Raw genomic sequence first — 15,771 nt, 5'->3', positions numbered from 1 at the left:
GGCTGATGATTTCATGAAACTCTGCCTCACTTAAATCCAATTTACTCACAAATCAAAAGACATCACCCATACCATTTTATTATTATACCTCAAAGTCCTGTGGCGCAGGCAAGTGATGAAGCAGCAGGTACGGATACCCTGGAAGTTGTAGTCACAACCCTGTACACAGGTGGCCCAGGCCATTTCTCATTGGAAGCAGCAGTGGGATTCAGCAGCCCCCAGATGTCTGAGCAGCCTTTTAAGGATCACACTGTTCAGCTCCTGGTGTGAGGAAGGAGGCTAGAAAAGGTACCCTAAAAATTATCTTACCCAACCCTGATTAGTGCTGCAGATGAGGAATCCCACTGTGTAGTCAAAACACAAAAAAATGTACAAAATGTATGAAAACATCTGCAAAGATGATTTTCACTCACCATCGGCACATGGAACATGTGCACACTTATAGATAACACAAAATCCAGTAGACCTGAAAGATGAACTGCTCTTGTTGCAAGAGAACTCAACAGGTACCACATCCAAATAACAGCCCTGAGTGAAACAAGGCTGACAAATGAAGGCCCGCTTATTGAAGTCAGAGCTGGATATACATTTTTCTGGAGTGGCTTCAGTGAAGGGGAGTGCCATGAAGCTGCAGTAGGTTTTGCAATCAAAACTAATCTAGTTAGTAAGCTGGTATGCCTGCCAAAAGGAGTGAATGACAGGCTCATGACAATGCGATTGCATTTGCAGGAAAACATCATGCCACCATCATCAGTGCCTATGCTCCCACCATGACGAACCCTGATGAGATCAAAGAAAAATTTTATGAATACCTAGAGACCCTAATCATCAATGTGCCAAAAGAGAACAAGCTTATAATTCTGGGTGACTTTAATGCTAGAGTAGGCTCAAACTACCAAACTTGGTAGGAAGTCCTAGGGAGGAACGGAATTGGAAACAACAACAATGGTCATTTCCTTCTGAAGATTTGTGCATCGTATGACCTTCTCATCACCAACACTATTTTCCATTTACCTAAATGCAATAAAACTTCACGGATGCACCCTTGTAGCAAACATTGGCATCTAATAGACGATGTGATTATAAGGAGAAGAGACAGATAAGATGTGAGAGTGATGAAAGCAATATGTGGTACAGAGTGCTGGACTGATTATAGACTTATCCTTCCCAAGCTAAATATTCACATTCATCAAAAGTGCTGCTCCCAAGGCAAAATGATTACCAGAAGAATTCATGTCAACAAATTAGAGCTCTTCTCTGAGTATTTCAGTTTGTTGCTAAATTGGAGGGAAAGTTGAGTCAACTCACAGATGGCAACAGTGGAGCAGAAAAAGAGTGTAGGCAGCTTTCAGAGATTTGGTGTAAAGCACTGCATTTGCTCATCTGGGTCAGAACACTTGCAAACAGCAAGACTGGTTTGATGAAAATGATGAGGAAATTCAGAAACTGCTAAATGTAAAATGAGAACTCCACAGGATTTACCAGCAGCACAGTTCATCCATCTCTAAGGAGGCAGAATTTAATTCCATCAAAAGTAAAGCACAAGGAAAGCTTAGAGAGATGCAGGATTCCTGGCTCAGTAAAAAGGCAGATGAAATTCAGTTTCATGCTGATAGTAACAATCCAAAGCGCTTTTATGATTCCCTGAAAGCTATTTATGGACCAAAAACCTATGGTGGATCACAACTACTCAGTGCTGATGGAGCCACATTAATTAGTGATAAGGTCGTGATCCTAGAAAGATGGGTTGAACACTTCCATAGTGTTCTCAACAGACCATCACCAATCAATGCTGAGGCCATTGACAGTTTACTTCAGGTTGAAGCCAATCCCTCCCCAGTAAATCATTACTGGATAGTAGGCTGTAAATGATGAGTGAAAAGGCACTTATTATGTGCTTGATACTATGGTATGTACTAGGGATATAAATATTTTCTATAGAGACCATCCCTATCTTCCAGGAGTTTATATTCTAATGGAAAGACAACACATAAAGGTGTAACGAGTACTCTCTGGGCTCACAATCCCAGGGTCAGACTGATATTTCTTCCTCCTCAGGGTACTAGGGGTACCTCTGAAGGACTGAGGAGTCAGGTCCCTTTAATGTCATTGGCTCAAGCCTCCTACAATAGCTTCTGTAATTAGTACCCAGTTCTATTTAACCAACTAATGTCATTAGTTCAATGTCATTGGTTCAAGCCTCCTACAATAGCTTCTGTAATTAGTACCCAGTTCTATTTAACCAACTAATATCAATTAGCTTTTGCAAAAATATATTTACTTTAAAGATATACCAAGAACAAATGTAGAAATATTTGCCCTCCTCAATATCTTCTCCTTCCTTTGGGAGAACAGTTTCAGACGATGAGTTTTCTACAACAGCATTGGTCCTACAAAGTTTATATGCAAATGTGGCATCTTTCAGATTACTGCTCAGCTATTGTTAGGCTGAATCCCCAAAATGGGGAATTTCAAGTTTTTGCTGGAGAATGTGCTAGGAATCTGAACAACCTGATTCCATTTCAGGCAACCTTTTTTGGCCGGAAATTCCCACCCTTATGTCTTACAAAGGTCTTGTTTTTTTCTTTTCTTTTTTTCACTTGGGGGTGGAGGTGAGGGCCTTTATTCCAGGGGAGGCAAGTAAATTACAGATAGATTGTGAAAGGCTTTAAAACCAATAGGCTGAGAAGTTTGTATTTTATCCTAGAGGCAATACAGAGCCACTGACTGTCAGACCTGTACTTAGGAAGACTATTTTGGCAGTTATATCGAAAAATATAATTTCTTAAAGTAGAGATGCACTGGAGAAGAGAAAGACTAGAAGTGGGGAGGTCTGTTACAGTCTATTCCAATACTCCAGGCAAAAAGATCAGGAGACTCAACATCTTCCAAGTCCTTAATCTTCTCGGGGCAAAGAAGGGAGTGAAATCACCTGTTGAGAAAATGAGGGGGAGGGGATTGGTGTCTTTTCTTTTTTTTAATTCTCACCTTAGTCATATTGCATGAAAGTATTAAAATGAATGGAAAAAACCATGAGAAAAACCAAAACCCAACAAAACACAAGAGAAAAGAGTCTGCTTCATTCTTCGATTCAATCCCATAGTTCTTTCCCTGGATGTGGGGATTGGAGTCTTAAGGAGAAAGATGGTTGGAACAGCAGCTGTGCTGTGGTGAATGTCACCCGGAGTCAATCGGACATGAATGATGAATAATAGGCTTGTCCAGCGCGGTGGGAGGTCCCAAGTGAATGTGCATAGTTCTTCTGTATTCCCTCAAAGAGTTCTGCTGGGCATTGAGAAGATGTGGTTGACTGTGTAGGAAAGGAATGAGAAAAAGCTCGGGGAAATGGGAATAATAAACACACCCCAAGAAAATAATGCTGGGGACCTTAGCTGCTGGGGAAATGTCCTCCATCGTGCATTTAAATGTGGATTTCCTCTCCTTTCAGGAACCTCCAGGTTCTCAGGGTGGTCCTGGAATCCTGATGAACCGTCTCGTTGGAAACAATTGCTAGGGTCCCCACTCCAGCCCCTCCAACCTCTGGTAGACCGGAAGCTCCTCGAGAACAGGGACTGTCTTTTTTGTTCTTACTTAGTAGGTGCAAATAAATGTTTACCAAACTGATAACTCCCAGGCTTTGCTTTAAGCCCTTGGAGGCTCTGGAGACAGGGGGCTGTCCACTCCAAGTCCATCAGGCGGGTTTCTCACCATTTGGACGACTCTTTCAGGATTACAGAGACAAACACAGCCCATAGCCCCGCCTAGCTGTGGCACAGAAACATCCCGCCTCCTTCCACGAGGCCAGCCTATCGCTGCACGTCTTATGGTGGAAAAACAACTTCCATGGCTCATGAGCACCAATGACAAATGCCTATTCGGCCAGGATCCCGCCCACCCCTTGTGTCGTCATGCCGTAGCTTTAAAATGGAACTCGGAACGCCGCTTCCTTTATTTTGTAGGGAAGCCTACGGCGGACACGCTCTTCGTTCCGAACGTGGCGGCGGGTCCACCTTAAAGGGCCCGGCGCGATCACAGGGCCGCGTCCTGGTTAGCGGCGTAACGACGGCTCTATTCCTTTAAGGGTGGGGCTCCGGGGGCGGGGTAGGGAGGGACGGAGAGGGGCGGGCGACTCTGGGACTTGAGATCGCTAGCTAGCCGGGTCGAAGCCGCGGCGGGGATCCGGAGTTGGCTCCAGCTGCTCGGCGGCGGTGGATTTTTTTCCCCCGCTCGTCCTCTCCGGACCCCGGAGAAAGCCCGCTCCCAGCCATGCTGATCAGAGCATGGAAGCGGCTGACTACGAGGTGCTGTTGGTGCGGGAGCAGCTGTTCCACGAACGAGTCCGGGAGTGCCTAGTGAGTGCGGGACGCGGGAGCAGGAGTCCGCGTGGGGCCCGAGGCCGGCGCCGCGGCATCTGGGCAGCCGCGGGGAGAGGGAGGGGCGGGGAGGAGGAGTGGAGGACTCGTCAGTTTCAGGACTCCTTGGAAAGAAAGCCCTCCCACCCCCTTCTCCGGGGACGATTCTGTTTGCTGTGCACCTTGCGAGTGCCTGGGAGGGTTGGATTGGGGGAAGCATCCGACCCTAGTTATCCTAAGCAGAAGAAGCCCTTAGGCTAGCCTGTCTGGAGGGAAGATGGGGGCGGGGGCGTAGAGAGAAGCAAGGCTTCCGCACTCGGAAGAAGAAGGGTGCCTTGTTTGTTGTAAGGTGGGTGAGGTTGCCCCCCACCTCCCTCCCAACCCGGGAAGAGAGAGGGTCTGCTTTGGCGCTGAGTCTCCACTGCGGTTGCACTGGGTCAAGCCTCGTTGCTATGGGGGTGGAGACCCTAAAGCCACTTCGTCACCCCCAGCCCCAACATAAATTTCTCCAGAAATGAATTCTGGGCTTCCGGACTATGTTTTCCCGTTGGGATAGAGGCATTTTCCATTTCCCTCTCTTCCCCAGCTTGCTTATTGCTTCCTGCATGCTATGCAGGTGTCTCTAGAGCAACAAGGTAATACATACTCAATAATAGAGTTCTCTGGTTGGTATTGTCGGAACTCTCTGGACCCTTCAGGAGGTCCAGGGCTTCAGGGCTTCAAATCTTGAACTCCAGGATTTCTTGGCACTCCCAGCGCCCTCCTTCCCCCATCTTTTTTCTCCTTCTTTTGCTACCTGCAGTGTTTTAAACTTCATTTCGTATGGATGGAAGAGGAAAGGGAAGAGTAAAAGTTAGGGGAGGAGAAGGTAGAGGGCTACCCCCTTTGGTGGTTTATTTTTAACTTCCTGCTGCGGTCCCTCCCTCTTATTCCTCTGTAACCTCAGAATCAGAGAAGGGGTGAGCTTACTAGGGACATGCCACTGAGAACCAGAAATTGGTGAGGAAAGATCAGGAGAATAGTTGGATATCGTGACCTGGAGTTTTCTCTCTCCAGGGAACCAGCTTGAATGGATAGGTGTTTCAGTTTTAGATATGTGACTGTTGGCAAGTTTCTGAGCCTCACTTTCCTCAGTAAAAGGAGGGAATAAATACAGCTTATATTGTCTAAACCTTATAAGACTGTTGGGAGGAAAGCACTTGGTAAATTGTTGAGTGCTATATAAATGTGAGCTATTATTACCATTCCTGTTTTTAGCTGAACTGAAAGAGTAAAGGTTCTTGGATGTCCCCCGTCCCCTCCACTTTAGTTCTCTGTAGTAGCCCATGGCAGGAAGAAGTCTGCCTAGTTGTTTCACCTGTGGGGTGAAAGGCTTCTTTGCAAGCAGCTTAGTCCCAGCTCAACAAGAACTACGTGGAACTCCACCCTGACCTTTTGAGCTCTCCTACCTTCTTGGGTATGATGCAAGCTAGGAGATTGAGGCTTGAACTGTAAAACTGCAGAACTTCTAGAAGGTTGCTACTTTACCTTTGGAGGTGACTCTTTACCTTTAGAGATGTTCTCAGCCTAGAGTGCCTGCTGTTTTGGCCCTTTGATGTACCATAGTCTTCCCTCTGCCCTTTTTACCAACCTCAAGAACAAGGATTATTAACTTTTCTTGTGCCAGGGAGTTCTTTGGTGAAGCCTAAAGACTTCTCAGGATGACTTTTTAAATGCATAAAATAAAATACATAGGAATGTAAAGAAACCAATTACACCAAAATACAATGAAAAACAATTTTTAAATGAAACCAGTTTAGACATTCCTGGTTAAGAACCCCCACTTCTTCCAACCTGTCCTGCCCCTCTGGACCTCACCTGAGTTCATCCTTAAGAGGTTGGTTTTTTTCCTGGTCATCTCTGGTAGAGAAAGGACAGCATGTGTTCCCAGCATGGCCAGAACTTGACCCTATTAGAGTCTGACCTATGGTTCCCATAGAATGTCTAATATGTAGTGAAGACAGTCTTGTGCCTAGGAGTCAGGAGACCTGAGTTATTATAATTGGTAATTACTCAAATGCTTTAATGTTTACAAACAGTTCCTCTCATGATAACCTTGTGAGGTAGGCAGTACAGTCATTTCCCTATTTTATAGATGAGCAAACTGAGATTCAGAGATGAAGTAATTTGGTGACAGGGCAAAGCTTGGACTCAGAGAAATCCTGGTCTTCCGTACACTATGTTGCTATACTTCTCATACTCCATTTATTTCCATTCTCTGGGCCTCAGTGTCCTTTCTGGTAAAATGAGCACTTGAGCCTGGGTGATCTTTAAAATCCCCTTTAGCTCTTAAAATTCTGTATCTGAAGTTTATTTAACAGGGGGACAGTGGCTGGTGCTGCTCCTTTGTTCTTAGATTAAAAATATGAAAGCTAGAAATTTAGTGATTAAAGGTAGAAGGGATCTTAGAGATTAGCTGACTCCCCTTGTTTGAAGAATACCTGAAAGCAATAGCTGTCAGTGTTGGGAACAGAAGAAAGGATACTAAAAGCCCCTTTTTCCACTTGAGTAGTAGGTGGCATAGAAAACCTAAACCTTCTTCCTCTGCTCAGCCTCTGGACTTCTATCCACATAAAGGTGGGTGTGGGGTCGTGGCTTATGAGCCCTGGAAATGAGTCTCTCTGCCTGAGATTGAGACCCTAGATCATTCTTCATCACAGAAGCTCCAAGTCCACTATTTATCTGCCACAGTAGCTCCTAAGGTGTCTACATCGGTGTTAGGTAACTCCCCAGGAGCTCCATCTGGCCCTGGAGTATGCGGGTGAACGTCAGAATTGATGCGGAATTGGAGTATCCATGGGATGAGACATCAGGATCATTGAATTTAGAGCTGGAAAGGATAGAGCAGCCCTGATTTTTTTTTTTTTAATCTTCGCAGGGCGTTACTCTAGTGGCCTGTTTATAAGGGTCTCTAATAATGGAAAGGGCTCCACACTCTTGTCCACCTGACTATTTTAGATTCCATGTCTCTCAGAGCATATATATGAGTGTATCATCCCACCCATCTTGTTGCAGAGAAAAGAGCTAAGTTAGAGTCCTCTTGCTGCCCAGGAAATCTGAGAGGTTTGGCACTGGCAGTAGACATGGGGAAAAGATGTACTTTGGAATTAGAAGGGAGAGAGGATTTCATTAGAGCGATGTGGGTAGGGAATGATTTGGGGGTTAAGATTATAAATCCAAACCCAAAAGAGACGCCTGGTATAATGGAAAGATCGCAAACCCTGGAGTCAGAGGCTCTGAGTTAAAATTCCACCTCCTGTGCTTACTACCTGTGTGACCTTGTGCAAGTCCCTTCACCTGTCAAGGCCTCAGTTTCTCCATCTCCAAACTGAGAGGGTTGGGCTGGATGGTCTCAGAGGCCCCTTCCAGCACTAGAGCCACCATTCCTATGATCTTCCCCTCCCCTTCAGATCTTCACACTGCTGTTTGCAACGCTTTATATCCTCTGCCATGTCACTCTGACCCGATTCAAGAAGCCAGCTGATTTTACCACAGGTATGGGTGAGCACCTTCTGTTGGCCTGTCCAACTGTCCTGGTGGCTATGCAGAAAGCCTCAGGGGAAAGGGGTGCAAGTATGCTCCCCTGGGAAGGGAGAGGGCTAAGTTGTGGTGAAATATCTGTTCCATTGACTTCTCCCTTCCTGTGGGCACAAATTCCTTCTCTCTCCCTGAGCTGCCTAGATAGACCCTGTGCCAAGAACTCCACCAGTTCTCTCTTCATCTTTCTACTCACTGAAGAGTATTCCGGGAGCTGATCAGCCTGTAGGGTTAATGGGGCAAGTCCTCTGTAACATGTGCTTTGGGGAGGAAGGAGAGTAGAGGAGCCACTCTGTTATCTTTTGATAGTAGGGTTGGGACTAGGTACCTACAGGCACTGTTAGAACTACATCCATCATGAAATGACCAGCCTTGGCTACCTAGCCATTTCCCCCAGCCCTAGCATATCCAGTTTTCTTTTTTAGCCAGGTCTATGTCCACCCCAGGGTGACTTCACAGATACAACAGCCAAATCATTGTGTCCCCTATCTCCGGGAGGTAGCCAGCCCTTAAAGCCCCCCAGGTGACTAAGAAATTACAGAATCTACTGCCCCATTCTTTCTTAGCCCTCTTCAGTGAACCCAACCTGTGACATAACTGGCTTCACTCACCACTTGGTGTCCAAAGAGGAACCCATGACAGTAATATTTCTAGGAAGGGAGTAGCAAATTGTGGTGAGGAAAGTGGAGGAGGAAGGAAGAGTGCAACATTAGACAATACCAATGTTCCCTTTGCTTCCTGGGACCAGAACCCTAGGCACACTCAGTCCCTTGTCACGGTGTATTTGCACTCTTTCGTCATCCCTGTAAACTAAGTGATACTACAACAGCCCTACCGGAATCACTAGCTGATGTCTGTCTTTCCTTCCGTTTCTCTATCTGATTCTGACAGTTGATGATGAGGACGCCACGGTCAACAAGATTGCGTAAGTGTCGCTGCTAATCTTGCTGTCCCAACACCAAGGGCCTGCTTGGCTAGAGAGACCCATGCCCTGGGGATGGCATGCCCAGATCTATGCCTTGGAGCAGGGATGTTAGCTAGCTCTCTAGTTGGAGTGGTAGGTGATTTGGGGGGGGGGGGGGGGGAAGAATGTATTCTTTTTTCACAAATTCACCATTCCCAGCCTATTTCCTGCCTTGATGCACCCTGGAGAGGCTTAGAAAAGTTGTTGTTCCAGTCTTCCTGGTGGCCTGAGTCACTGGAAATGGAGATGGCTTAGCTCCTCTTCTCTGTGCCCAGAGTCTGGGAGCTCCTCAGGACTTAAGAGTGGTAGAACTAAGCCTTTGTTTGGGATGGAGAGACGTTGTGGTCCCCTGGGAAGAGAGAGACATGGCAGAGAATATTCAGATATTTAACTAGGAGGGGAAAATAAACTGGCCTGGGGATTGTCTCCTGCCTGAGACAGCATGTGCCCAAGGACCCTGCATTCTTAGGAAAGCAGCTGGCAGCTGATGAGGCTAGGAGTTTTTAAGGTAATTGTCATTGTGGTATGCTAACTTCCTATTCATCTAGGACAGGTGTTTTTAACCTTGTGTATGTGTGTGTCATAGATTTCTTTGGTAGTCTGGTGAAATTTATGTACCTCTTCTCAAAATGTTAAGTAATTGAAGAAAATGCTAAATGGGGAAAATAAAGGTGTAATTTTGTTCCCTTCTAAAGTTGTGTATCTGTCATACTGACCCCCAAGTTAAGAATCCATGGTCCTAGAAGTAGACGTTATGAGGGGGAGAGACCTTGGCTAGAACCTCCCCCAGCACTTTCTCACTTCCCCAAGGTAGGATAGCTCATCTTGCAGGGAAAACGGAATAGCTTTAAAAGGGACCCTGAAGTGGTCTCTGGGACTGACCCAGATTCCAATTCCATGTGTTGGTAGGCTTGAGCTCTGCACCTTTACCTTGGCGGTGGCACTGGCTGCAGTCTTGCTCCTGCCCTTTTCCATCCTCAGCAATGAAGTGCTGCTTTCCCTTCCCCGAAACTACTATATCCAGTGGCTCAATGGCTCTCTCATCCACGGTAAGGACCTCTCCCCCAGTGGGGAGCTGACCTTTCAGGTGGGCTTTGTGCTAGGCCTTGTCCCCAGGGATTGGGAATAGGGCAAAAATGAAGTTCTTTCAAGCTGAAGGCCCGTGACCAGTCATTCCAGCTTCCTGTTTTCTTCTGTCTCCCACCTCTCCTATTTTAATCCAGTCTTTGTCTTCCATTCTGCCCTAGGACTCTGGAACCTTGTCTTTCTCTTCTCTAATCTGTCCCTTGTCTTCCTCATGCCCGTTGCCTACTTTTTCACTGAGTCAGAAGGCTTCGCCGGCTCCAGGAAGGTGAGCAGATGGGAGAGGGGGAAGGGAGTCATCTTTCTGGGTGTACCTTCGTTCCAGTCCCTAAGCCTGGTTCTAAATACCCCTCCCCACTCCACTATCTCCTCCCTATATGCCACCGACTCCAACCTTCCCTGATTCCATCATCTCCCTAATCATCTACTAATGATGTCCCCCCACTCATTCCCATCCTAAAGGGGGTCCTGGGCAGGGTATATGAGACAGTGGTGATGCTGCTGCTCTTATCACTGCTGGTGCTAGGCATGGTTTGGGTGGCCTCTGCCATTGTGGACAACAGCACGACCAGCCGGGAGTCTTTGTACGGTGAGTGATTCCAGATGGCCCCACACCCGCATTGGTATTCTGCTGGGAAGGAACTCACTGGGAGGACTCTGCATCTTGAGAGGTCGTCTGGTGGTGGGGGTGAGAAGGCAGGGAGTGGAAAGGAGAATGAAGAAATCCTGTGACTTTTTTCTGTCTTCGCCTCTCTGCCCACAGATCTCTGGGAGTACTACCTTCCCTACCTCTATTCTTGCATCTCTTTTCTTGGCGTCTTGTTCCTTTTGGGTGAGTTCCTGATCATGGTTTGTGTGGAATTTTTGCTGGAACGAAGGAGCATGGGACTAGGGTGGAGGTTGGGAGAGTGAGTAAGAAACCTGGGCTGCAGCTCCTAGGTCTATAGAAGAGAAGGGCAGGGGAAGAGGTAAACTAAATATGGACTTCTGCTTTGCAGTGTGTACACCACTGGGCCTGGCCCAAATGTTCTCTGTCACTGGGAAATTGCTGGTCAAGCCCAGGGTATGTAGTGTCCCCTCTGCCTTCTACCTTGCAGGGAGATCCTCAGGCAGACAGAAGTGCAGAAATAGATGGAGTTTTGTTTCCTTTTCTTGGTTTTCTTGGTTTCCCTCTCTACCTTCATTTTAGGAGTCCTGTAATCCTCCTTGCCTAAAATCTGCCAACAGGGAAGGGTCAATATCATACCTTCCCATTGATTTCAGGTCTTCATGTTACTACTTTCACTGAACTGTTTGCTTTTCAACTTGTTGGTCTCTTGGGTGGGGGTGGGCAGGGCAGGGAGTGTTCCAGGGTAGGTCAGAACTCCAAGACTGTGAAGCCACTAAACATCCCTACACCTCTTTTCACTGCCTAGCTGCTGGAGGACCTAGAAGAACAGCTGCATTGCTCAGCCTTTGAGGAGGCAGCTCTAACCAGAAGGATGTGTAGTGAGTGGCATTCTCCCCTCAGGAGAGCTCAGGCTCTGGGATAGTTTGTGGGAGAGGAGGTAGAACAGGAAGGGCTGGTTGGTAACTTGGAGGTGAGGGGGAAGGGGACCAGTTAGGACAGAGTCACAGACCACCCCTCAGCCCTGTTCTTCTCTGCCTTAGACCCCACTTCATGTTGGCTGCCCCTGGACATGAAGCTACTGCACAGACAGGTCATGACCCTGCAGACACAGAGGCTCATGCTGGGTATGGAACGATTGCTGTGGGCAAGGTGGGGAGGTGGCCTTGAATGGAAGGGGAGGAGGAGGAAGGCAGCCTGTTTGGGAGCTTCCCTTCCATTTTGACCTGACCCTTATTGATTGTGCCTCCCTGTCCTTGCTCAGAGAAACGACAGAAAGCCTCTGCTTGGCAGCGAAACCTGGGTTACCCACTGGCCATGCTATGTCTGCTAGTGCTGACGGTGGGTATGGGGGTCAGTGGGTGGAAGTAAGTCCACTAGTGAATGCCTTTGTGACACCATGCCCGGGGCAGGCTAGGGTGGGGCATATGAGAGGGAAAAGAGATGTTCCATAGTTTCAAAATGGGGAAAGAGATTCTGGGAGGGAGCTGCTGGGGCGGGGGTGTTATATCTCTACTGGAACCAAAATAGGAGCTGATAGGACTAGTTTCCAATCTTTTCCTCTTCCCCTTCCTTCTTCAACCAGGGCCTCTCTGTGCTCATTGTTACCGTTCACATCCTGGAGTTGCTCATTGATGAGGCAGCCATGCCCCGTGGCATGCAGGTACCAGTTCTTGCCTTGACCCTTGAAATAGGGCTTATGGTTCCTCGTTTGGTTTTGTTTAAGACTAGTTTCTCATTGACAGACATCCTTTGTTTGCCAAAGGCTGGGCAGTGGGCAGTAGGTTGGGAGAGGGCATTGAAAAGTCCATGACCACAGGGGGATAGAGATGAAGCCGATCCCTAAGGAGAGGAGGAGAGTCACAGGTGATGACATCACCTCTTTCTCTATCCAGGATACCTCCTTGGGCCAGGTATCATTCTCCAAGTTGGGCTCCTTTGGTGCTATTATCCAAGTTATCCTCATCCTGTATCCTTCTGAAGAAAGTTTATCTCTGGTCTTTTCTACCTCTCAGCCCTGTCTCCTGTGCAGAGCTGGATTAGGGTGGGGGTGGAGGTAGTGGTGGCAGGTTGTATTCCTACCCAAGAAAAGAGAGGGACAAATAATGGTAGAGGGGATGATGAAAAAATTTAACCATTTCAACGCCAGTTCTTCCTTAAGTCATCAGCAGTTACCTGATGCTGTCCTCTGTTGTGGGCTTCTACAGCTCTCCATTGTTCCGAGGCCTTCAACCTAAATGGCAAAATACAGCCATGACCCAGGTATTGGGGGGAGGAGGAGCTAGGATTTTACTAGGGTCAAGAGGACTTTTTCTATCTTATGTCCTCCTTCCCTTTCCCCATCTTTAGATTATTGGGAACTGCGTCTGTCTCCTGGTACTGAGCTCAGCCCTACCTATTTTCTCTCGTACACTAGGTGAGTACTATTGGCTTTGTGAAGGAGATGGGAATTCTCCTTGGGAATAGGAGAAGCCTAGGAGAGTTATTTAGTGCTAGGCCAAGGTACTTCTGGACTAAGTATTTGGAGTGAAGTAAGAGGTGAGGATGGGTTCCATTATGGGGATAAAGGAAGGGTTGGTAGGATAAGGCTGACTGGTCACTGCAGCAGGAACTTATGCCCAAAACTGAATATTTTGTCCTTGCCCTCTTCCATATTTGGGGAATTATTGGTTTGGTAATATTCACTCCATTCCTTCCGACTTTGTATCCTTCCTTGACTAACATTTTCAGACTGCTCATCTCTTAATGGTCTGTGGAAAATGAGAGATAGAAATGACTTGTTTGGGGATGGGAGGGGAGGCATCTGCAGTACTAGTGATTGCAGTGCTAAGATGTGACCACATGAGGGTAGCAGAGAGCCAGTTTCTCAGTTGATTTAGGGGTTTAAAGAACCACTTCTAATCTGAGGGGGTGTTAAGAATTGGTTCCTTTTTAAACTATTTAGTTTTCTCTTCTCTGTTCACAGGGCTTACCTGCTTTGACTTGCTGGGTGACTTTGGGCGTTTCAATTGGCTAGGAAATTTCTATATTGTATTCCTGTATAATGCAGCCTTTGCTGGCCTTACCACCCTTTGCCTGGTCAAGACTGTCACTGGAGCAGTTCGGGCTGAGCTCATCCGGGCCTTTGGTGAGGGGGGATTGGGATAAGGAAGGTGATAGGTTCCTGAGGTGGAATAGAGGGATTCATGATTGATAGGGCTGTAGAATATCTACATGAACCCAAGAATCTTACTGAGTGACTTTATTACCCAGAGAGCCTTAACTCCGGCTGTCTCTCCTTTTCGCCAGGCCTTGATAGACTACCACTACCTGTCTCTGGATTTCCACGTCACCACAGCAAGACTCAGCTCCAGTGACCTTGATCTTAGAGCATCCAGTGGAAAGGAGAAGACTGAATACTGCCAGGCTTGGAGCAGAGTCCTGGGGGGACTGGGTGCTCTTTGAGACCTGGAATTTTTTTGTGTGTGGGGAAGAGTTGGAGGTTAGCTAAAGACCTTTACACTGCTGTATAATCTGAGCCAACGTTTGCGGCCCATTTCTTTTCGCTCCCCCTCACCCCTTTTTACCAACCCTTTTCAGAAAAATATGGGCCTCTGGCTAGAAGGCTGGGTACCCGCAGCCAGCTCCTAGCCTCATCTCCGTTTACATATCAATCTGCCTCATTATAGTTCTGGGCACTGCCCCTGGCCTTGTTTACATGATCTGATGTGCAATAGGGGAGGGAGGAATTAGGAAGTGGGAAAAGAAGGGGGAGACAGACCATTTCCTAGGGAAGCCTTGGCCCTAGCCCTCTGTTGTGCTGCCCTCCCTAGGGTTTCTGGTGCCTCAGCTAACTGGGTCCTGGAAGGGTATGAGGTCAGGAAAGTTTGTTCCCTCCCTGGATAAAGATCCTTCTCTGTCCTCTTCTTTCTCTCCCCCAATTCTTTCCTCCCCCAAATAAAGTTGTTCTCATGAGTTCTTACTGTTCTCAATGTTTTGCTTTGGTTTTTAATGAGGTGAGTATAATTCACAAACATTTGCTAAACAGCAACAGTGGACTGGGCACACTAATATAAAAGTGGAGCCATCTCTATCCTCAAGGAATTTATCTTCCACCAAATGTTTTACATTGAAGGGTGTGGGGAGAAACATTACCACTGACTCATGGTTGTCTGAGGGTTTGGAATGGGCAGGTTGGAAACGGCAAGGAAGGTCGGCTCAGAAATCCTCCCTGCCTCAAATCAGATACATTTTATTTTCAATTTAGGTTAAACCACTACACCCTCCCTGCTGCCCTCCCCCCTTCCCATACCTTTCAACCAGACACAGAACTAACTGTACCATCCCCTGATCTCTGAATCTTCAGCCCTTAGGCTGGGGAAAAGATCCTTCACCTAACCACTACTTTTTACTGCCTAAGCTTCATTTCCCAATTTAGATCTGAGACAGAAATTTTTCTTTGAGAGGAAGGGTTTGGCAAAAGGGCCCCTTACCCAGTGACAGTAAAGCAGAAGGTGTTAAAGTGCCCTGTATATGTGCTATTTCTGTCCTTTGGAGCTTTTTCTTCCCAGAATGAAATCTGAGGTCTTAGCCTCAGAATCATGTGTGGGAGGTCATCTCTCTTGGTTTGACGGGTAGGAGTAAAGGGGTGGTGGACACTGGGTCAAGTTTGCTCAGCACCAAGCTAAGTTCTATCCACTCCAAGGCAAGGACTGGAAAAGTTGGATATCAGTCTATAGTATAGAGTAGCATTTATAATAGCCCTTTGAGATTTGCAAAAGCATTTCCATGTTATTTTGTGTGATCTTCAAGACAGGTAAGTGCCATTTTACTGATATTGAAACAGGCCAGGAGGTTGAGAAACTTGCCCAGGGTTCCCGAGCAAGTAAGACAGGATTCGAACTCCGGTCTTCCTGACTCCAAATCAGTCACTATCCAATGCGCCACCTAGCTGCCAATTAACTGTGGAATGTGAGGGAATGAGAGCAACGATATCTGGTGGGGCGGGAAACCTTTAGAATTTGGGGGTTTGGCATCCTCAGGTCAGATGTTCGAACCCTCCAGAGAGCACTGCAATCTAAAACTGGCACTTGGGAGGTTGGGAGGGGGGGGTCTGCACAATGTGGGGTAATAACAGTAAGGGCATAACCCTAGCCTTTCATCAGACCTTGAGGGAGACCCAGTCCTGTAGAGGAACTGGGACAGCAGTG

At 47.1% G+C, this 15,771-nt stretch overlaps 1 protein-coding gene and 1 long non-coding RNA gene across 3 annotated transcripts; one reads left to right on the top strand and one right to left on the bottom strand.

Moving 5' to 3' along the window:
- Positions 1-2,256: 2,256 nt before the first annotated feature.
- Positions 2,257-3,834, bottom strand: LOC140534016 (uncharacterized). Its single transcript, XR_011977143.1, has 2 exons — positions 3,617-3,834; positions 2,257-3,310 (listed from the first exon to the last, which is right to left on the bottom strand). It is a non-coding gene; the product is annotated as an uncharacterized lncRNA (long non-coding RNA).
- A 107-nt stretch (positions 3,835-3,941) lies between these two features.
- On the top strand, positions 3,942-14,548 carry LMBR1L (limb development membrane protein 1 like). Of its 2 annotated transcripts, XM_072654571.1 has the most exons (17): positions 3,942-4,352; positions 7,802-7,886; positions 8,820-8,853; positions 9,802-9,941; positions 10,140-10,243; positions 10,438-10,564; positions 10,739-10,807; positions 10,974-11,038; positions 11,391-11,463; positions 11,626-11,709; positions 11,847-11,923; positions 12,168-12,245; positions 12,478-12,551; positions 12,754-12,844; positions 12,932-12,998; positions 13,548-13,709; positions 13,871-14,548. In XM_072654571.1, exons 1-17 carry the CDS (start codon positions 4,281-4,283, stop codon positions 13,936-13,938), a joined length of 1,470 nt encoding a protein of 489 aa, XP_072510672.1. In that variant the 5' UTR covers positions 3,942-4,280; the 3' UTR covers positions 13,939-14,548. The 2 variants fall into 2 exon arrangements, with proteins under 2 accessions (XP_072510672.1, XP_072510673.1); XM_072654572.1 differs by lacking the exon at positions 7,802-7,886 and having other exon boundaries at positions 3,948-4,352.
- The last annotated feature ends 1,223 nt before the right edge of the window (positions 14,549-15,771 follow it).

The sequence above is a fragment of the Notamacropus eugenii genome, chromosome 3, assembly GCF_028372415.1.
Source record: "Notamacropus eugenii isolate mMacEug1 chromosome 3, mMacEug1.pri_v2, whole genome shotgun sequence".
NCBI lineage: Eukaryota > Metazoa > Chordata > Mammalia > Diprotodontia > Macropodidae > Notamacropus > Notamacropus eugenii.
Note: the sequence above shows the minus strand (reverse complement) of the source record. Positions and strands in the feature narration are given on the sequence as shown.

Excerpts from the sequence above, each read along its gene's own strand:
- LMBR1L (XM_072654571.1), top strand. The coding sequence starts at position 4,281 with ATGGAAGCGGCTGACTACGAGGTGCTGTTGGTGCGGGAGCAGCTGTTC. Across the intron at positions 7,887-8,819 it reads GCCAGCTGATTTTACCACAG|TTGATGATGAGGACGCCACG; the intron begins GTATGGGTGAGC and ends TGATTCTGACAG. Across the intron at positions 10,244-10,437 it reads GCTTCGCCGGCTCCAGGAAG|GGGGTCCTGGGCAGGGTATA; the intron begins GTGAGCAGATGG and ends CCCATCCTAAAG.